This window comes from Cyanistes caeruleus, chromosome 26, assembly GCF_971803275.1.
Source record: "Cyanistes caeruleus chromosome 26, bCyaCae1.hap1.1, whole genome shotgun sequence".
Taxonomy (NCBI): Eukaryota; Metazoa; Chordata; class Aves; order Passeriformes; family Paridae; genus Cyanistes; species Cyanistes caeruleus.
The window spans coordinates 5,938,092-5,958,693 of NC_141726.1; the positions used below are offsets into that span (position 1 = coordinate 5,938,092).

General features: G+C 54.4%; 1 protein-coding gene across 4 annotated transcripts in view; it reads right to left on the reverse strand.

Moving 5' to 3' along the window:
• Positions 1-7,211: 7,211 nt before the first annotated feature.
• The window catches only part of WASF2 (WASP family member 2), a 31,695-nt gene continuing 18,304 nt past the window's right edge, over positions 7,212-20,602 (reverse strand). For all 4 annotated transcript variants that reach the window (XM_086863699.1, XM_086863697.1, XM_086863698.1 and 1 more), the window contains 7 exons: positions 18,421-18,555; positions 17,762-17,915; positions 16,605-16,722; positions 15,712-15,842; positions 14,201-14,356; positions 11,911-12,425; positions 7,212-11,502 (listed from right to left, as the gene is read on the reverse strand). In XM_086863699.1, coding sequence (XP_086719825.1) covers positions 11,345-11,502; positions 11,911-12,425; positions 14,201-14,356; positions 15,712-15,842; positions 16,605-16,722; positions 17,762-17,915; positions 18,421-18,555 — 1,367 coding nt within the window. In that variant the 3' untranslated portion in view covers positions 7,212-11,344. The remainder of the gene's footprint in view (positions 11,503-11,910; positions 12,426-14,200; positions 14,357-15,711; positions 15,843-16,604; positions 16,723-17,761; positions 17,916-18,420; positions 18,556-20,602) is intronic.

The window sequence follows — 20,602 nt, forward strand, 5'->3', positions numbered from 1 at the left end:
ACCGTCCCTCCGAGGGGTCGCAGCCTGGGCCGTCCATCCGGCAGGAACGACATCTCTGCCCCCACCGCTGAACCCCAGACCCTTTCCTGGTGAAGGGGGCACGGGGGGATCGTGCCCAGCACCCCCACACCGACACTGCCAGGCTCCAGAAGTCCCTGCTCACATCCGGACACCCGTCCCTGCTGCCCCAGCTGCCCACCGGTGGCAGGGAAGGCGGGGTTAATGATGACAGAGCTAATTAGGGCAGCGCAGCCCCTCCGGTAGCAGCGTGCGCGCCCCCACAGCCCCCCGTGCCCTGCCCAGGTTTCTCCCAGGCGTTCGTGCGTCCGCAGACGCGGCAGAGCCCAGGGCTGGGAAGCAGCCGGAGCCCGGGATATGTGCGGGATGTGTGCGGGGTGTGATGTGTGCAGGATGTGTACGGGACGTGTGCGGGGTGTGATGGGTGCGGGGTGTGATGGGTGCGGGATGTGTGCGGGATGTGATGGGTGCGGGGTGTGTGCGGGATGTGATGGGTGCGGGGTGTGATGGGTGCGGGATGTGATGTGTGCGGGATGTGATGGGTGCGGGGTGTGTGCGGGATGTGATGGGTGCGGGGTGTGATGTGTGCGGGATGTGATGGGTGCGGGATGTGATGTGTGCGGGATGTGATGGGTGCGGGATGTGATGTGTGCGGGGTGTGATGGGTGCGGGATGTGATGGGTGCGGGGTGTGATGGGTGCGGGGTGTGATGTGTGCGGGATGTGATGGGTGCGGGGTGTGATGGGTGCGGGATGTGTGCGGGATGTGATGTGTGCGGGATGTGATGTGTGCGGGATGTGATGTGTGCGGGATGTGATGGGTGCGGGGTGTGATGGGTGCGGGGTGTGATGGGTGCGGGGTGTGATGGGTGCGGGGTGTGATGAGTGCGGGATGTGTGCGGGATGTGATGGGTGCGGGATGTGATGGGTGCGGGATGTGTGCGGGGTGTGATGTGTGCGGGATGTGATGTGTGCGGGATGTGATGTGTGCGGGGTGTGATGGGTGCGGGATGTGATGTGTGCGGGATGTGATGTGTGCGGGATGTGATGGGTGCGGGATGTGTGCGGGATGTGTGCGGGATGTGATGGGTGCGGGATGTGATGGGTGCGGGGTGTGATGTGTGCGGGGTGTGATGTGTGCGGGATGTGTGCGGGATGTGATGGGTGCGGGATGTGATGGGTGCGGGGTGTGATGGGTGCGGGATGTGATGGGTGCGGGATGTGTGCGGGGTGTGATGGGTGCGAGGTGTGATGGGTGCGGGATGTGATGGGTGCGGGGTGTGATGTGTGCGGGGTGTGATGGGTGCGGGGTGTGATGTGTGCGGGGTGTGTGCGGGATGTGTGCGGGATGTGTGCGGGGTGTGATGTGTGTGGGATGTGATGGGTGCGGGATGTGATGTGTGCGGGGTGTGTGCGGGATGTGTGCGGGATGTGTGCGGGGTGTGATGTGTGCGGGATGTGATGTGTGCGGGATGTGATGGGTGCGGGATGTGATGTGTGCGGGATGTGTTGTGTGCGGGGTGTGATGTGTGCGGGGTGTGATGGGTGCGAGGTGTGATGGGTGCGGGATGTGATGGGTGCGGGATGTGTGCGGGGTGTGATGGGTGCGAGGTGTGATGTGTGCGGGATGTGATGTGTGCGGGATGTGATGTGTGCGGGATGTGATGGGTGCGGGATGTGTGCGGGATGTGATGGGTGCGGGGTGTGATGGGTGCGGGATGTGATGTGTGCGGGATGTGATGGGTGCGGGATGTGATGGGTGCGGGATGTGTGCGGGATGTGATGTGTGCGGGATGTGTGCGGGATGTGATGTGTGCGGGGTGTGATGGGTGCGGGATGTGATGGGTGCGGGGTGTGATGGGTGCGGGATGTGATGGGTGCGGGATGTGTGCGGGATGTGATGTGTGCGGGATGTGTGCGGGATGTGATGGGTGCGGGGTGTGATGTGTGCGGGATGTGTGCGGGATGTGATGTGTGCGGGATGTGTGCGGGATGTGATGTGTGCGGGATGTGATGGGTGCGGGATGTGTGCGGGGTGTGATGGGTGCGGGATGTGATGGGTGCGGGATGTGATGGGTGCGGGGTGTGATGTGTGCGGGATGTGTGCGGGGTGTGATGGGTGCGGGGTGTGATGGGTGCGGGATGTGTGCGGGATGTGTGCGGGGTGTGTTGTGTGCGGGGTGTGATGGGTGCGGGGTGTGATGGGTGCGGGATGTGATGGGTGCGGGATGTGTGCGGGGTGTGATGTGTGCGGGGTGTGATGGGTGCGGGGTGTGATGTGTGCGGGATGTGATGGGTGCGGGATGTGTGTGGGATGGGTGCGGGATGTGATGTGTGCGGGGTGTGATGTGTGCGGGATGTGATGGGTGCGGGGTGTGATGGGTGCGGGATGTGATGGGTGCGGGATGTGTGTGGGATGGGTGCGGGATGTGATGTGTGCGGGGTGTGATGTGTGCGGGATGTGATGGGTGCGGGGTGTGATGGGTGCGGGGTGTGATGGGTGCGGGGTGTGATGTGTGCGGGATGTGATGGGTGCGGGGTGTGATGGGTGCGGGATGGGTGCGGGATGTGATGGGTGCGGGATGTATGCGGGATGGGTGCGGGGTGTGTGCGGGATGGGTGTGGGATGGGTGCGGCCCCCCCGGCTCCGCCTCACCTTGGGCTCGGGGAGCTGGTGGCAGCCCCGAGGGCTGGGGCTGTTTATTGCAAAGGAAATGAACATTTCCCTCGGCTGGGCGCCGGCGAGCGGCTGCGTTAGCAGGTGATGAGGGGAGATGGGGCTGAGACCACAGATTGTCTCCTGCTCTCCCAGGGCTTGGCTCAGTGCTGGGCAGTTTTGGGCTCCCCTTGTCCCCACCAAGGTTAAGCCGGAGGCTGGAGGTGTTTATTCTACCCCAGGGCTCAGCTGAGCACCCTCAGGAGATAATTCCCGAGCCTGCCTCCCCCAGCAGTGAAAAATCCCGTAATTCCCAGCTCTGCTGTATTCAGGGGCAGTTTTTACCTGGTGATTCTTATGTCAACATCACATGGCAGCTGAAACAGCTTTTCTCTCCCTCGTGCCTCCCCTGCTGATGTCTTCAGAGGGAGCTTCTCTATGGTGTGCAAACCCATCCAGCTCCTCCCGTTCCCTGGGGTCCCTGTCACTTCCCCTGGGGACAGGGTGACACACCAGACTGTGCATGGCACAAAGGCAGCAAGCACCATCCAGCTCTGCTGGAGCCCCTCCTCAGGCTCCCACGCAGCACAGCCGGCGCTGGGGTGGGCACAGGGCTGCAGCCCCCTTCCCCAGCTCCTGGCAGGGCTGTGCCATTGCTGATGAGCTTCCTCGATTGACTGGGGGCATGCAGAGGGCTCAGGAGCTGTGGGGACCCACAGTGACAAGGTGGCATTAAAAACAATCACAACTCAGGCCAAGGCTGCTTCCCCTGGACCAGAAATTCGGGAGCTGTGGGAGCTGAGCCCCCACTGAATCCTTGTGAGCACCGGGCTGACAATGTCACCCATCCCCTGCTGTGGATCCCCCTGCAGTGGCCATTGCCCAGCTCCCTGTGCCCCCTTCCCAGGTGGGAAATGCACCTTTGGCTCCTACCTGTGTCCGGTTCCCTGCTGTCAGGATGGATGAAGGAAGCTCATGGGGAACTCGAGCTGGAGGAAGCCCCCAGCCCAGCCCTGCCAGTGCTGGTCGCTCTCCCAGCGCTCCAGCAAGTCCAGAGACATTCCCAGCTGCTCCAGGCCTTCGGGGGATGATGGAGCAGGCAGCACGGGTGGGGAGATACAGCAGGGCTCCCTTTTTTGGTGGAGAAAGAGGCAGAAAGTGAAGCAATAAAAAAGAGTCAAATCCATCCAAGAAGGCGCCAGAGTGCTGAGCAGCCACCCCCATGCCAGGGATGTGCAGGAGAGGCTCGGGGGGGATCAACAGCCCAACTTTGGGATTAAAATATGAGCTAAGAGACGTGGGCACAGCCTCACCCCAGCTGTGCTCACACATCTGGCAGGGCCAGCCCTTCCCAGGCTCCCAGCAGATGCCGCAAGCACAGGCAGCTCCTGCCTCCAAGGCCTGCACGTGCTGCAGTGCAGGTGGAGGGGGCAGCTGGGGTTTGCTCCCCTTCTCTGCTCTGAGCAGCCCTGGCCCTGCTGGCAGCAGCGGGGCCCAGATCTGGCTCCAAGCACTTGCCCTTGGCCACCGTGCAGGTGAGAGAGCTGGCAGCACCCACAACAGAGCCAGGGCTGGCCCCAAACCATCCGCTCTGGAGCCTCTGCTCCAGCCCTGGTGCAAAAATCACCTGGGTTTTGCCAGATTGGAGGAGGGAAGAGGTTGCTGCAACCCCAAAACCTCCCCCTGGCACCCCAAGTGCCCTGCCTGGAGCACAGCCAAGAGCTGCCCTTCCCCACAGCCCATCCCAGGGATGGGTGTCTGCTCCCAGTGCCTTACTGCAGCGCTCAAGATGGGACCACGGGTCCTGCCATCCCTCCTCCTGCACCACTCTGGTACAGCCGGGCCATGGGGTGGGCTGGCAGCTCCAGTTATGGGCCTGGGTTACATTTAAATGAGAAACCTCAGCCCTGGCTTGGGGGATTTTGTCTCCTTGGAAGCGGGAGCAGGCAGGAAATGAAGAAAACACAGCCCTGCTGTAAGTGTTTTACCAAATGCCGGAGGCAGTGGGAGGCATTTCCCGGCACAGCTCGGCCTCGAGCATCATCCCCAGCCACCACCACAGCCACGGCTCTGGAGGCATCGGATGGTGCTTCCCAGGGAGGGAAGTCTCTCTGAAAGGGCTGTGCTTGGTGGGAAACAGCAAAGTTCAAGGAGAGGGGCTCAGCAGCCTCCCATTTCATCCCTGTTGCCTCATGCCATGCAGAAGGCGGCTTCGTGCCACGAGCCCCCGGCTGTGCAGGGGCCCGGGGCCAGCAGGACTCTCTGCTCTCCACAGGAAGCTCCCAGAGGACCCGGCTCCCATGCTGGCTCAGGGCTGGGGCTTTGTCTAAATGGATGGGGAGGGTAACTCAGCCCTGGCCACATCCCCAGCTCCTGCCTTAAGCCCTGGCCGTGCCGGCACTGGCCTTTGCAGAGCGGCTGAGCCCGGCGCAGAGCTGCTGCCCTGCCAGACTGCAGAAACTTGAGCTCCAAATAACATAATTCCTCTGGCACCCCGTGGTTATTTGTGAGCTGCTGTGAGCAGATGGAAGAGTTACAGATAAAGCCATCCGCAGCACGGGAGCCGATTGCCTTCCCCACACAACCGCGTAGGCAACGGCAAAGGCAGGGAGGAGGAGAGAAAAAACCCACCAGGCAGCGGGAGAGCGAGAGAGAGGAGTCAGCCATTTCTGAGGGGCTGAGCTGCCATCTCAGCACACCTACGTGTGAGGAATGGGGACTTTCTGCTGGCACCGGGCCCTTCCCAGGGTACTGGAAGAGGGTAGTTCTCTCCCACCACCCATGGCTGCTTGGCCAGGGACAGCAGCGCGAGCCGGGGGTGACATTGGCACGGTGGAGCGCTGCCACACACTGGGAGAGCAGGCTGTTAACGCTGATCCGAGCTGGCAGCGCCTGCACTTGCTTCGGTCCCAGAGGGGGAATTAAGGGAGAGAAGCTGACGTCAGTGGTGGAAAGGACACGCAGCCCACTCGTCCAAGGCAGCCGGCAGCATCTTCTGGGTGTTGCCACCACCACCTTGAAGGAGAAAATGAAATAGGTCTTTGGAGACGAGGGCTCCTGTGAAGCCGCAGCGTGGCCAGCTGTGATCCTGAGCCGAGTGAGGAAGAGACGGGCACGGAGAGGGATCAAAGGCCGGGGCCAAGGCCTGTGTGCCAAGGCTGTGGAGCTGTAGAGACACTGCCCCAGCTGTGGCAGCAAAGTGCTGGGGTTCACACAACCCATCACTGCTGGGCTTCTCCTCCCTGCACTGAGCTCAGGCTCCAGGAGCTCCCCGGCTCCGTGGAGGGGGGAGGCACAGGGCCCTGCGGGTTACCCCGGAAAGCAGATCTGGGACTAAGATCTCCCTGTTGTTTAGGGGGTTAAACCAGCACAAAACTCACCAACACCCCCCCAAACTCTGATGATGACTTCCAAGGGCTGTCACTCCAACAGCACAAGGCCACATGTTGTCCTGCCCCCCAGAACAGCAGAGGCAGCACCTGGCCACAGCCGCACCCATACAAAGGCAGCCGGGAGCTCCAGATGCTCCTCCCAGGCTGCAGCTGGAGCAAAGAGCTGGGACATGCAGCTCGAGGGACTGTGGAAGCCCCAGAGCTCCCTCCTTCCCCTGCCCTCTGCGCCCCAGCACGACTAAAGGCCTTGCTTGTTCAGGAGCTGGCAAGGCCAATTAATCTAATGAGGTTTTGCAGCCAGGGACCATTGTCAGCCAAGAAAGGCACAGCACTGCGGAGCGAGGCACCGGTGTCTCCTAAAGCCAAGGGAATTTGGCAGAGCAAAGCCCGCGGTAAAAGCAGGGACGAGGAGCAGCAGGGACAGAGCCTTTTGTTGCTTTTCACCAAGCAGCAAGAAAACAGAGCCCCATGGACCGAGGCCAGACGAGGCACCTGAGCTCAGGGCCAGCAGCCACCGCTGCCAGGCACAGTCAATGCACAAGGGACCCGGAGCTGCAAAATGGAGGCAAAAAGCTGCAGCAGCCCCTTCCCAGCACAGCTGCAGCAACTCTGCTCTGCAAGATGGAGCCCAGGTTCATTTCCTGTGGCAGGGAGTGCTGCAGGGAGGCTGCAGGCTGCTTCTGGATGGGGCTTCCTTGGTGCTGTGACCCTCAACTTCCCACTGTTACCAGCCCCCAGCCCACCCCGGGATGGGAGATGTGTCTGTGCCCATGGTGTGTGCCGGACAGCTCGGGCTGCACCAGCTCTCCCCAGCCTGTGCCTGGGCACCCCCACAGACACTGGGCTCCCCAGAGCCCCCCCTGGCAGCTGCACTGAGGACACAAGGCCAGGCATGGCCCCGCAGCTCCCAGGAATGAGCCAGGTCTGCCCAGAGCAGCTGTGACTGCCCAGCCCCGGAGTGTCCCAGGCCAGGCTGGATGGGGCTTGGAGCAGCCTGGGATAGTGGAAGGTGTCCCTGCCCATGGAGTGAGATGGGATTTAAGGTCCCTTCCAGCCCAAACCCTTCCATGACTCCAAGCCACACACAAAGCCACCGCAGCCCGTGCCAGGCTCACACCCCCCACAGTAACACACACAGGCACCGACTGGATAGAAAGGTTTTATCAAGTTTTAAAAAAGAATCAAAAAAATTATTAATTTTTTTTTTTATACATGTACCTTACAAAATATTTGCAGTTGGGATCTTCATCCAGGGGTTACTGAGCTGATTATTAAAAACAACAAAACAAAGCAGCAGGAAATCTGGCTTATACAGCAACCGACAGGGAAAAGCACAGTCATTACACAGGAATACAGGAGGCAGGGAATCTGCACTGGGATGTGCAAGTATGGACCAGGGGCAGGCTCTGATCCCCCACAGCCACTGCCTCCCTGCAGAGTCTGGCCATCAGTGTTTATTTTGCTGGGGTAAAAAAAAAACGGACAAATCTACAGTATTTTGCTCACAAGTTTGGGGCTTTTGTCCTTTTTTCTTCTTTCTAAGCAAAGTTTCACTGCTGAAACTCCTTTGGTCTGAAGTGAGGAACCCCCTGGACCCTGAGAGTATCCATCAAACGCTGCCTTTCCGACCCCCAGGCTGGCTGGGTCCGTGGAGGGCACTTCCCATCCCTCCTCTCCCACCTTATCTCCTGCTCAGCAATAAACCCCTAAGATACAAGTGGAATAATTACTCTTATAAATATATTTATATCATGTAGGAAAATAAGGCACTTCAGGAGGGGTTACAGCTTGTCTAATTCTATGACATTATAATCAGGAAGAAAAATGGGTTAGTTTCTGAAGTGAATTAAAATGAATGTTAATACAGTAATAAAAACATCAGATCCACTTCCACTTCAAGGCTTTGTTTAAAAAGGAAGAGAAGAAAGCACCCCCGAAATCCAAGAGCAGTGAAACCTGACCCGGGGCAGCTGCATCTGCCCTGCCAGGCAGCTCTGTCCCAGAGCCCCTCCAGGGCAGGGACTTCCAAAAGAAACACGTTAAATAAGTTCACGTTCCGCAAAAAAATACAAAATCCCATCTACCCTTTCCCTGAAATGACACTCTGCACGACTCCTCAGCCATCTGGGACCTCGGGGAGCCCCTCCCTGGCTCTGATAAGGAGAGGAGAAGCGGTGAAGGTCACCGGCTGCGGGCTGAGCCCGGGGAGCCGGGCCCAGGCTTTCCCAGGCAGGGAAGGGGGGCGGCGGGGGAGAGGCTGCCGGGAGCAGCAGCCAAGCACCGCGGCCGAGGACACTGAGAGAATGTTTAACCAGGGAAGGGAAGGGAAGGGAAGGGAAGGACTCACAGCCCCGAGCCAGCGCCAGGATGGGTGAAATGGCTGCGAGGGCGAGCAGCAGCCCCGGCCTTCGGGAAGTGCTTGAGGTTCACCCCAGCCCCACAGAAGGGGAGGAAGGAGTAAGAGCCCACGACACGAGGGCAGAGATGGTGGGGCAGCCCTGCACTTCCAGCATAGCTGCTCTGTCTTGTAAAGGTTGGTTTTGGCACCTCTCCTCCTCCCCTACTGCTTTCAAAAACATTGAGCTCACTTGGTGGCCCAGAGCTCTGCGATTTTGCAACCAAGCTCAGAGATGGTCCCTCTCTAGAGCAGCTGTTTCCCAGGGATCTCCACACAAAGCCTGCTTGGCAATCAGAAATTTAGGGGAAAAAAAGGAAAAAAAGCAGCAATCAAAGGAGATTTAAAAACACTCCAACAACCAACCTCCCCTACCTGTCCACAACCCTTCTGTTCAGGATCCTGCAGGTTGGATTCCTGCCCTGGGATGGGATTCGGGAGCAGAGGGTGCTTCCAGCAGGCTTGCAGGGGCAAGGCAGCGTCCCTCCCGCTGCCTGCAGGCCAGAGGAGCTGCCTCCATCCTGCCGTGCCCACAGCAGCATCTCTGAGCAGCAGGCCGAGGGGAGGGACGTGTCCCCAGGGCTCCAGGCATGGCCCTGCCTCACACACCATCCACTGTGGCTCAGGGACTGGGGCACTTTTTGGTATTTCAGGCCACAGGAAGACTCGCTCCCCTTTCCCAACAAGGGCTAAGTCTAGTTAAGGCAGTCTCAGATTTAGCCAGGTTTGGCATTTGCAGGCTCCTCGTTCCCTGTGTGGTGCTGCTGTTAGGCTGGGTTAGCTCAGGGCCTGCTCTTCCAGGAAGCTTCTCTCAGAGCAGCCAGAGGAGGATGCTCAGAGAGAGCAGAACGAGGCAGTGCCTCTCTCATCCCCTCACCCAGCTTGCAGCAACCCTCCCTCTGCATTTCCAAGTGTTTGCACTGCACCACGGCTCACCTGCACTCCGGGGGTTTGTTCTCTCTTCCAGAACCTGGCACTGGTGCTGCTCAGATGTTCCCAGCCCATCGGGGAGCCTGGCTGCCCACGCCCTCCACGTCCTGCCTGCACACAGAACCCAACGGCGCAGCCGTCCAGGCAATCCCTGCGGTCCCCCTGCTCCCAGCTGGATCCTCCAGCCCATCTCTGCCCTGGCCAAGATTAACACACACACACACACACACAGTGCACACACACAGACACACACACAGTGCACGCACACACACCCACACAGCGCACACGCACACACACACACACACACATTCAGCAACAGCTCGATGGCACAAGCCGAAGCCATCAATCAACTCCCAAGAAGGATTTCCAGCAAGCCTCGGGCAGGGCCCAGCGTCCCAGGTATCAGCAACATCATTAAAGGAGGCGAGGCAGGGAAGAGAGACAGGCACAGGCTGGTGAAATACTTCAGGAAAGGCAAGAAGATGGAAGAGTTGGTCTTAGTGGGACACACATCCCACAACAGCTGGACCCACAACCTCAAAATGACTTTGGAATTGCTTTTTGCATGACCCTTACTGAGTCATGTCCAAATTAAAATACACATCAGGGGTATCTGGGTTAGATTTCCAAGATATGCTCATATTCTATGTAAGGTAACATAAAACAGCAATAAAACCGAGGTCAGCTAGTTCAAATTCCCCATTTTCCCCTGCCAGTACTGGATCTATAGTGAGCAGCCTGGGAATTAATTCACAGGGTTAGTGAGGAGAAAAAATGTTCTCTTAAAATTAACTAATGAATTATAATAACAAAATTAGGGTAGGTTAGGTCTGATGTAACTGATGGGCAACTCAGTTCACACACAAGATGTTTTTAGGCACATGAACTCCCCTCCCTAGGGGGAAGGGAGAAGAAGCAAAGGCAATACCAGCATTTAATTCCTCGTGTTAAAAGTACAGTCACCCTGCTAAAAAAAGCACCTCTCAAACTGCCCTGGCAGGCCAAAGACCACCACAGTGCCTGGTGTTCAGAGAACCCGCCCCAAGCCATCTCCCTTGTCTTAGGCACTGGATTTGGAATTTGAAAACACTATCTCAGCATGAATTGGAGAAAATCAGCCGGCGAGGTCTGGCCACCGCTCAGAGCTGAGCACAGATGTGTCTCAGTGGGGCAGAGGCTCTGCTTTCCCAAGAGTGGGAATCTGAGCAAGCATCCTGCCCTCGTCTTACATCCCTCTGTGCAAGTCTCCCCTTGGCAAGGCAGTCCAGGAGATCTGAGGAAGGTAAAGGCAGCTTCTAAAATAAAAGAAGCTCCTCCTTACGCTGCACCCAGGGCACTCTGCAGCCTGGAAGCTGGGAAGTGCACCCCACACAGGGTGATCTGGAATTAATACTCAGGGGTCAGGGGGGAAAAAATGGCCAAAAACCTGATTATTTGACAGTGGGATGCAGTAGAGAACTGACATTTAAAGCCCATTTTCTTGCAGCACTACCAGTATTCACTGGCAAGGAAGAGCCATCAGATCAACTGTCTGCTGTTGCACTGAGAAAACCAGCTGAAAATGTCCTTCATCCAAAAGGCCACATGGCCACAACAGGATCATCCATCTTTACTTTAAAAATCCCTCAGGATGGAGGGTTTATATGTGTTCTGCCTGGTGGCATCAAAAATCTGGAGGTTTAGCTCTCTTTTAAATAAGCAACCGTTACACCCCCTCCAGCTAAATCCCAACACCGCATCCTCAGTGTCCACGAGGAGACTTTTTGGAAAGGCAGAGCACAAAGTCCTGCCAAAGCTGGAGGGGGAGGGAGAGGGGAGATATGCTGCTGGTTGTCTGAAAACCCTTGGCACATCTTTGGTTACAGGATAAAAAGGATGTGGTGCAAGGTTTGGCCACCTGATTCTGTAAGAAGCGAACCCAGGAGAGAAGGGAAAGGAGGGGATGGGAGCGTGGCTAATCCGACCATTCATCCTCGTCGAACTCGGAGGAGTCGTCCTCGGAGTCGCTGTACTCCACCGCGATGCGGCGCGACAGGATCGTGGCCACGTCGTTCCCCACAACATCCCGCTTCTCCTGCTCCCGCTGCTCCTCCACCTTGCGCAGCTGGAAGCCTGTGGAGAAGAGGGAATGGAGGGGATCGTGCTAAGGGCTTGGTCACACTTCCATCTCCCCTTGTCACAGTGCTCGGAGCGAGGCAGGCTGGGAGTGCAGGGCTAACACCGATGGGTGACAGCCAGGACGGGCTGGGTGGGGAGCTGAAATGGGAAGCAAATCCCTTCTGTGCCCCTCCACAGGGTAACCTCACTGCTGTGCGTTCCCCACCACACCTGGATCACAGCAATTCCAGCACTGCCATCTCCAAAAGTGCTGGGGGAAGCATAAAGCGCAGCAAGGTGCTCACGGGGGTGGGCAGATGAGGAGGGTCCACAAGGGACAAGCCTTGAACAGCAAGGCAGTATAACACTCCCAGGGGTTTTCCAGAGGCACAGGAGAATGCTGGCACGGAAACACAACCTTACCTTGCCGAATAGCCGAAAGCAGATCACTCCTGGCATCGCTGACCGCAGGCAAGGACGACTTGGGCTTGGATGTGGAGGTGTCGGAGGGTGGAGGAGGGGGTGGGGGCCCGTCCAGGCCGCTGGAAGCCAGGGGAGGTGGGCCTGGAGGAGGGGGGGGGGGCGGCGGGGGTGGCGCGGTGCCACTGCCCGGCTGCAGAGCGGGGAGAACGCTGGAGTAATCGACTGCTGGGGGAGGAGGGGGAGGCGGAGGGGCAGCAAAGTCGGGGTGAGGGGGGAAAGAAGGGGGCGAGGGTGGCGGGGGCGGTCCCGGGGAGGGGAAGCCCATGGGAGGTGGTGGAGGGGGGGTGTTCTCCATCAGTGGTGGTGGTGGAGGAGGAGCTGGAGGGGGAGCAAAGCCTGGCCTGGCTGCCAAGGGGGATCCGATGGGAGGAGCTGGTGGTGGGTGGCTCGGGCTAACCAGGCTGGATCGTTTGGGCCCTCCGGAACCAGAACCTCTTTGGTTGTCTACGGGATAACTGTGGCAACAGAACAAGAGAGACAGGGAATTAGCCCTGAGGCCAGATCAGACTGTACAGTCTCCATGTTAATGCAAATCATGTGTGTTTGCTGCAGTCCAGACAAAAAAATCCAAGTTCCAGCTTTAACTGATGTTTCCATGAGACATCACTCCTTGGTTTTAGTTCCCTCACACTGTTTCTTTTGGCCTTCACCTCCAGAACAAAGGAAAGCTTCTAGGGATGGCAGGAATGCTGTCCTGTCCTCATCCCACTCCCAGGCTGACAAGAACACGAGCCACCTCAGCTCCATCACCTCCTCACTTCCCTCAGAGGCCAGGCGGGCACGTCCGAGTTGGGAGCAGCCTCCTGGCCCCAGTCATCACCCACTCCTGCCATCACCCCTCCTGGGTGACTCTGGGGTCAGCCCACCCAGGGATCAGGAGTGTCTGCCGGGATAAACTGCACGAGGTGTGCTCTGAACACCTGCTGGGAACGGATCTCCCAGGATCCCAGGGCTCATCCCACGGCTCGGGGCTGGAGGGCAGCTCCCAGAGCTCGCCCTGGGGAGTTAAGGGGAGGACACGGGAACCCAACGTGTTCTTATGGAAAACACCAACACATGAGGGACTGGATCTCCCATTGTGGAGGCTTTGTTCATCCCACAGGACTCCACTGCCTGTGTGACATCCTGGGCAAGGGAAGCCCCACACTGACCTCCTTCCATGGCAAGACAGAAAAATAAGGTGCATTTGCCACAAAAACATCACCATTTTTAACAGTGCTGATCCAAAACAGACCCCTGGAGATCAGATCTACCTCCCAGGGTTCCTAAAAAACAACCATCAAAATAAAACCAGAGAGGGAGATCTGTGGGGTTGGGCAGAGATCTAAGCAATTGCACAAGGCAGTGAGAGCTTCATCTGAGAGCTCATGTCTGCTCTGCCCGAGAGGCACAGGCTGCAGAGTGCAGTGCTGGGTCTCTCTGACACATCAGAAGAGCCTTTGCTGCAGCATTGCTGCCTTTGGATAAGATGGAGAGAAGCCAAGAAGCCCTGTCTATCAGACAGACTTTCTCTTGTTCCTCTTGACTCTGTTTTAATGTCTTTTTTATAAAGAAAAAGTCCACTCTTGTTTCACCCTTTGCGTCTTGAGCCACTGCTGGACCATAACTCTCATCTCTGGAGGTGCCTGGGAGTCACCATTTCATTCAATCCAAAGTAAATGACCTGAACTTGCACCCAAGTCTCTGGGAAGGAGGCAGCTGCTGTGCTCAAGTCCTTGAAATTTAAATACATCTCATCTCCAGTATCCACGTCGTGTGTTTCTCACAGATCAGAGTAAAAGAGGTTAAAGAAGCTGTTCTTTGCAAAGCTCTGTCATGGAATATCCTGAGTAGGAAGGGACTCACAAGGATCATCATGTTCAACCCCTGGCACTGCACAGGACACCCCCAAGAATCCCACAATGTGCCTGAGAGCTGTCCAAATGGAACATAAGGAACCCAAGTCCACGCTATGGAACAACTGCATTGGAAAACCACAGCACTGGAGCCAAACCACCATTCACTGGGACCCTGCTGTGGAATGAAGCTGCTCTAGTTTTCCCCTTCTGCCTGGGATTGATGGAGAGCTGTGCTGCCTGTGCCTGCAGCTGCACTCCCTTCCAGACAGGAGCATTCTGGTTCCCATACAACGCCCATTAGGAAGTTCTGCTGAACTATCCCAGCCTGTCTCATGTCATCCTTTTACACCACCTACTACTCCTTGGTGACAGAAGGGATCCCGTAGGCTTACCTAAATTCCACCGGGGGTGGAGGCAGGCTGTCATCTGGGAACGAGGGAGGTGGTGGCACAATAGAGTCAGTCTGTGGTGGTGGCGGGTAGCAGTTCCCATCCATGCTCTCGTTGGAGCCGATGCTGCCGTTCTGATACACCATGTTGGAGGGGTACCTGGGAAAACCAAGATAACCAGTTTGCTCAAAAAGCTCAAGGCAATGTCTAAAGTTCATTTTTTCCCCAGAGAAGCTGTGGCTGCCCCATCTCTGGAAGTGTCCAAGGCCAGGTTGGACAGGGCTTGGAGCAACCTGGTCTAGTGGAAGGTGTCCCTGCCCTCTGCAGTGGGTGGGACTGGATGGACTTTAAGGCCCTTTCCAACCCAAATCAGTCCATGATTTTACATCATTAAAAAAAACCCCTTCATTTCTCAAAGACTTCTACATGGAGAGCCACATACACTTGTATGTATTTGCTCTGTGTAATTCTTTGGCTAAAATTTCCTCAGCTGCTGCCCTGTTGACAGCTGCCACACACCACAACAGCAGGGGTGTATCTTTTAATAAACAAGCAAACACCTGAATAAATGCAATTTTTTTAACACTTGATTTTGTAAAGACACTTAAGAGTGTTTTGACCAAGTTGGACTTAAAAGAACTTGACATTACACTGAGTATTACCAGTGGCAAAAACAGAGATAGTCAAAGATGCCAAAAAATTAGCTCGAGAACAGACTGTCAAAATGGAAACTGCAGTGCCATTACAACAAGTATTCAAAACTGGAATAGTTCTGAAAAGAGACTCATGCTTTCAGTGGACTCATTTCACTGTGGGGAGGGAGAGCCACCCTATTTTTGGGGGCTCTGGACCCCAAGTGAATCCAAATGCAAGAACACACTCACATGAGAAAAGAGAGGAGCAAGAAAATGGTGCTGTTGTGCTGCTCGATTCCCCTGCTAGAAACCAAACCTGTTCTCTTATTAAACTAAAAGCAAGTTTTATTTTTAGCTGGAGAGTGTGATTTAAAGAGATATTTTTTTCTTATATGAAAGGAAGCTGCAAGGAAGAAGAGCATTGTGGGGAATTCGGTCTGCTTCCAGCCTTGCTGGTGTCAAAAGTTAAATGAATTCCCAAGCCAGAAGTGCTAAAGAGAGATCTGTAGCTTGAAATACTTGGATGGGGACAGCCCCCGCTTCAACTTAAGGGTGTGAAGAGCCATTTGTGAAATGTAACAAAGCCACCACACAATGGCACTGAGATGCCACCCTCAGCTGGGTGTGAGGGAAGGGCACCGTGGTGGGGCAGAGCCAAAGCTCCCAACACCTCTGTGCCCACAGGCAGCGAGAGCAGCCTGAGCTGTTCCTGCCACCTTGCTCCAACCGTGCAGCTCCCTGATTTATTTGGCAAATTTTAAATCAGCAGATGGATTTACTTTGGAGAATCTGATTAGTGGCAGTATTGATCTGTGGATCCGGAGGAGCTGCAGCACAGGGTGAACTGCATCCCAATCACCCAGCCCCAGACCTGCTTACCCAGCAGGACCGTGCTTGTCCTTTGACTCGACAAATTCTTGTCCCATTTTCAGCTTCTCCCACTCCTCTTTCCGGGTTTTGATTTTCCGTGGATTCACATTTCCTCTGTTAGGATTCTCCTTTTTCTCTTTCTGAGAGGGGAAGAATCAAACACAAGCTTTATTTTGCTTTAAATTCACTGGGAATAGAGAGGGACAGGAGAAACCTGGAGCAGTTACAAGAAGACACATTCTCAAAGAGGATTTTTAGTTTACTTTCCTGATTGCTGCACTCTGCAAAGATCGTCTATATAAAAAAGCTGGAGCACAGACGACACAAAAAATGCCAGACAACATCAGGCTGCTCAGTGCAGCCCAGACACGATGCCATCATCACCCCCTGGCATAAGCAGCTTGAGGGCAGAGTAAAAGCCCAGTTTCCCACATCAATTTAGGTTTTGGCCTCTGTGTTGAGATGCCCAAGTCTCACCTTCACCCTGAGTGCTCTGGAGTGCAATATGGACACTTGCCTGCAGAGAACTGGGCTTTAGATGGCCTCACTCACAATTCTAACACACCCTAAATCGCTCCTTTTCATTTTTCATTGAAGAATCACAATATGTTTTCATGTTTAATACTCCAGTTGCTCAAAAGCTAAATAAAGTATGTTAAGACTACATCTCTTATGCTATGATATAATTTAACATTAAGGCCCAAAGACGGTGGCATTTGGAAAAACCAATTAGAGGTATCTTGGTTCTCTTTTTATAATTAACAAGGATGTGGGTAAACCAGATACAAACTTCACTGAATTGATCCCATAGGAGTCCAGAAGAGCAGACCTGAATTTTGGATAGCAAATTTGGAGTCCAATATTTATTAACACTTCCCACGTCCTATTCGTCCCTTCCTCACCCTATGTTTCCGCTTTTCCTTCATGATATCCTTGGTGTCCTGAAGCATTTTCTCCTTCCAAAGGTCGAAGAAATATGAAGGATCTGTGTAGAATTTAAGTGCCTCCTTGCCATCATCCCTGGAACAGGGAGAGGAAAAAAATCACAGACAAGGATCGAGTCACACATTTCTCTGAAGGAAACACAAGGCACAATCTCAGACGGCAGTTTAAAAGTGCAGTGAGATGGTCACAAGCACTGTTCTTGCCTCTGGCCCCCATTCCAGAACAGGAAGAGACCCCCCATCTCAGTCATCCCAGCTGTCCCACGTCCCGTCCCTTTTGCCCTCACACAAACCCTTCATTACTCAGCACTGGAAGAGCTCAGCTGCTCTGAACAATCACCAGGACAGCAGCAGGTCTCTCACTTTAACTCCCTTTTGTTTGTGCTGTATTTCAGTGTGAAAAAACCTCCTCCTCCAGCTCAGGAACCCTAAATCAGACCAGCAGCGTCCTTGAAGCTCCTGAGTGAGCACACACAGACTCCCTCTCCTCCCACTTTGCAGTGCAGCCGCGTCTGGCAGGAGACAGCTGCCTCCAGCTATCTGTAATTACTTTTTACCTGCTCAGAAGGTATTTATGGATGTGGGATAAGTGTCTGGATTCTGACCCCCTTTACTTCTACAAGATGGAATCAGAGTGGGACTGGTTACACAGCCAGCATAGGTCCAGCCTGATGTCTCAGCCCAGGCACTGGAGGCCACAGGAAGCAGCAGCAGCAGCCTGCTGCACCCACCCTGGGCAAGAGCCACCTCCAGGGGAATGCTCTGCATCTCACACTGCAGCTCTTTGGAAAGGAGCCACTGAGCTACGGAGGAGCACAGGAAAAACACCTCATCTGCAGCACACCCAGCACGGCTCTGCAGTGCCAGCCACGCCTGGCCCACGGCACTCACAAAAGGGACAGCAGAAAAGAAAAGAGATCTACGTTCATTTGTATGACCTCAAAAGCAAAGTTTCACATAATCCAAAGGATGGAGATTTTCTGCTGGATTTGTTTAGCAGCTCAGTTTCCCAGTGGAAACAGCTACTTCAGCACAGGACGGGAAAGGACCTCCCCAGCAGGCTGGGAGGAAGGGGTTCTTCTCTGCAAGGGAACAAGCTGGGATTGCAGCCTTACCTGTAAGGTGAGAGGATGTTGAGAGGTGGAGGGGTATTGCAGGTCTTGTAGGTTTCGAGAACAGGCACAGGTAGAGAATCTCTGTCAAAGAGCTTCTGGTCCTGAGTGGTGGAGCTTTTGAAGGCCTTCCTTGTGTTAATGCCTTGCAAGGAGACTGTAAGGAAGAGGAGAGAACAAGTGAAGAACAGCTTGATCCAGGCCAATGACACTGAAGCCCAAGCAGTGAACATCTGATTTCAGTTGGAGTTCTTGGCATGCTTTGCAGTTCTTAAGGTCAGGTTCCTTTTCCCACAGATCCCTTGGGAAACCCATCCAATCTCCAGCGTGCTGCCAAGATCTGCTGCTCCATCTACACAGCTCTCCCTCGAGTGGCCCATAGGCTTTGGAACCCCTGTGACCCAGCTCAAGCAGCTCATGCAGCTCATCCACTGCCACCCAACTGCTGGAGAGCAAGTTCCCACATGAAGAGTCACTGCAGAGCAAAGCCAAAAAGGCTGGCCACAAGTGCTCTACTGGGAGGCAGGGAAACATTCCCTCCTAGCTCCAGAGAACACATTCCAGCACCCATGGCAGTGTGACGCCGGGTTTACGGTGCTGAACCAACCACGCTGACTCAACGAGAACCTTCACCACGCTCAGCCTGTGCTCCACTCCATTACCTTCCTCCTCTTTGGGATCCAGCTGAGTGACTTTGACTTGCAAGCGGTCAACTCTCTCGACCAGAATGCTCACCCGAGAGGCAAAGGTGTTGGCTTGAGTAAACAGCTCTCCAAATATGTCTTCTGCAGATTTACCTGCAATATTAAAGTGTCCACATTACCCTTATAAACCACATCAGACCATATTCAGTCTCCCAGCTTGTTTTCAGAAAGAAGGAAAGAAGGAGGGAACCACTCCTCATTTCAAGTTTGTCAGGGTTGAGTTTAACATCCAGGAAGAAAGCGCTTTGTTCCACCAGAAACTGACATTTCCAAGGGAACTTCAAGCAATAAGGAAACAATTGAGACATACTTTAAAGTCTATTAAAGCAACAAACTAAAGAGGGCTGACAACACTACACTGGCCTGAACGTGGATGGATCTGAAGGTCCTTTAAGATTCTCTGTTGTTCTGTTTATTAGACAAGGAAATACAGTTAGATTTTTATTGCCCTGGAGAATCTCAAAGGCTCCCAGTCTCCAGCAGGCCTGCCTCCAGGGGAGCTGGCACATATTCACAAGCTCAAAGCACTCTGGAAGTGAAGAGCAGACCCAGTCCTGGAACCCAAAGCTGGAACTGAAACTGCAGCTGATGACAGCACTGACCCTGCTGTTCCTTCAGGTGGCAGTGTCTGAAAAATGGATGCATTCACATTGATTCTAAATCAAAACCAAAGGGGAACTCCTCAATCAGGGACATTCTCTCTGGAACAGCTTGGACTATCCAGTGGGTGGCTATGACAAGCACCATCCATGGTTTGGGCCATGAGAGCACCCAAGGCTCAGATCAGGAGCTGCACCACTTGCAGGAGTAACAAACCCATGGCCCCATCCTTAGGAGTTTAAAACCTGCAGTGGAACAGGAGATGGCCACAGGTAGACAGAGGTGGGAGACCTGGAAGAAACCCAAGAACTTCCATCAAGTCCTGTGTTTCTGTTCTGCTCCCAGGCACAAGCCAGAGCAGGGAGCCCCAGCCACACTGAGGACAGCCCCGAGCAGAGCAGACTTGGCACCGACCGCAGACATGGGCCCGTGGTGCTCCCACTGATGGGAAACATTTCCAGCCACGGCTGCTGAGTACAAGGCTGCTCCCAATAAGCAGTCTGGTTTTGAAGTGCATCATCATATGGTCAACAGTTTGTTCTGGAATCTGTTACTCCTAAAGATCCTCTCTGACATTCAGAAAAGACAAACCAGTTGGAAGTCTGATTTCAACAGCAGTTTTGGAAAACGTGGTTGTCTACAGAGTCAGAGAGACAATGCACCCCTTGCACACGGCAAGGAGAGGGCATCCCCCAAAGCCCAGCTGCACAAACACTCCCAGCTATCTAACCCAACATATCCACTCCTTGTTCCTGCTCCCAGGAGATCTCCTTACACTGCCAAGCACAGGGAACAAGCCAGGTTAAAATTCAACCTTCTCCACCCCTTTTGGTGGCAATGCCAGGTCCAAGTGTTTGTAGAAAGCAAATGCTGAAGGTTAACTTCAACTGACCTCATCCTTCCACCCTCCCAGACAATGCAGACTCCACATGTGCTCAGTTAACAAACCCAAACTCATGAGGAGGATTTTATGTTTGGAGATCTAAGGCCAGGTAGCTCTTGCTGTAGACATGTTTCATGAAGCAATCTCCATTTTCCACATCAGCACAAACCAGCTCTCCTATCTGACCAAAAAGAGTACAAATTTATCTGGGGGAAAATGCAAAACCTTCCAGAAATGGCTCAAAAAAAGAAAAGTTGTAATTTCATTTCTACTTCCACAAGAAGTGAAAAACATTTCTGAATTTCACAAGGAACTGCAACAAGCACTAGGGGAAAAATTACATCTTTGGTTTGCAAAGTGTATTTCAAGTATAAAATAACATATAACAGCATTTTCTATACTGGTTTTGACCCTGAAGAGAGAAGAGATGGTCTGTGTTCCGTTGCCTGTGTAAGTGCACCTGGAGTTATCACCCAGCATCTCACACATCACCTGCGCCTCACAAACACTTTTAGATGGGGTAAGACAGAGATTAATTTTTTAGTTTAGTTACTTTGACTGCAAAAGTGCAGCTCACAATCAGAATTATCTTTGTCATGCACTGGCAGGAAGACAGACGGCATGATTTAATAGGTCCTTCCATCTTTAGCTTGTGGA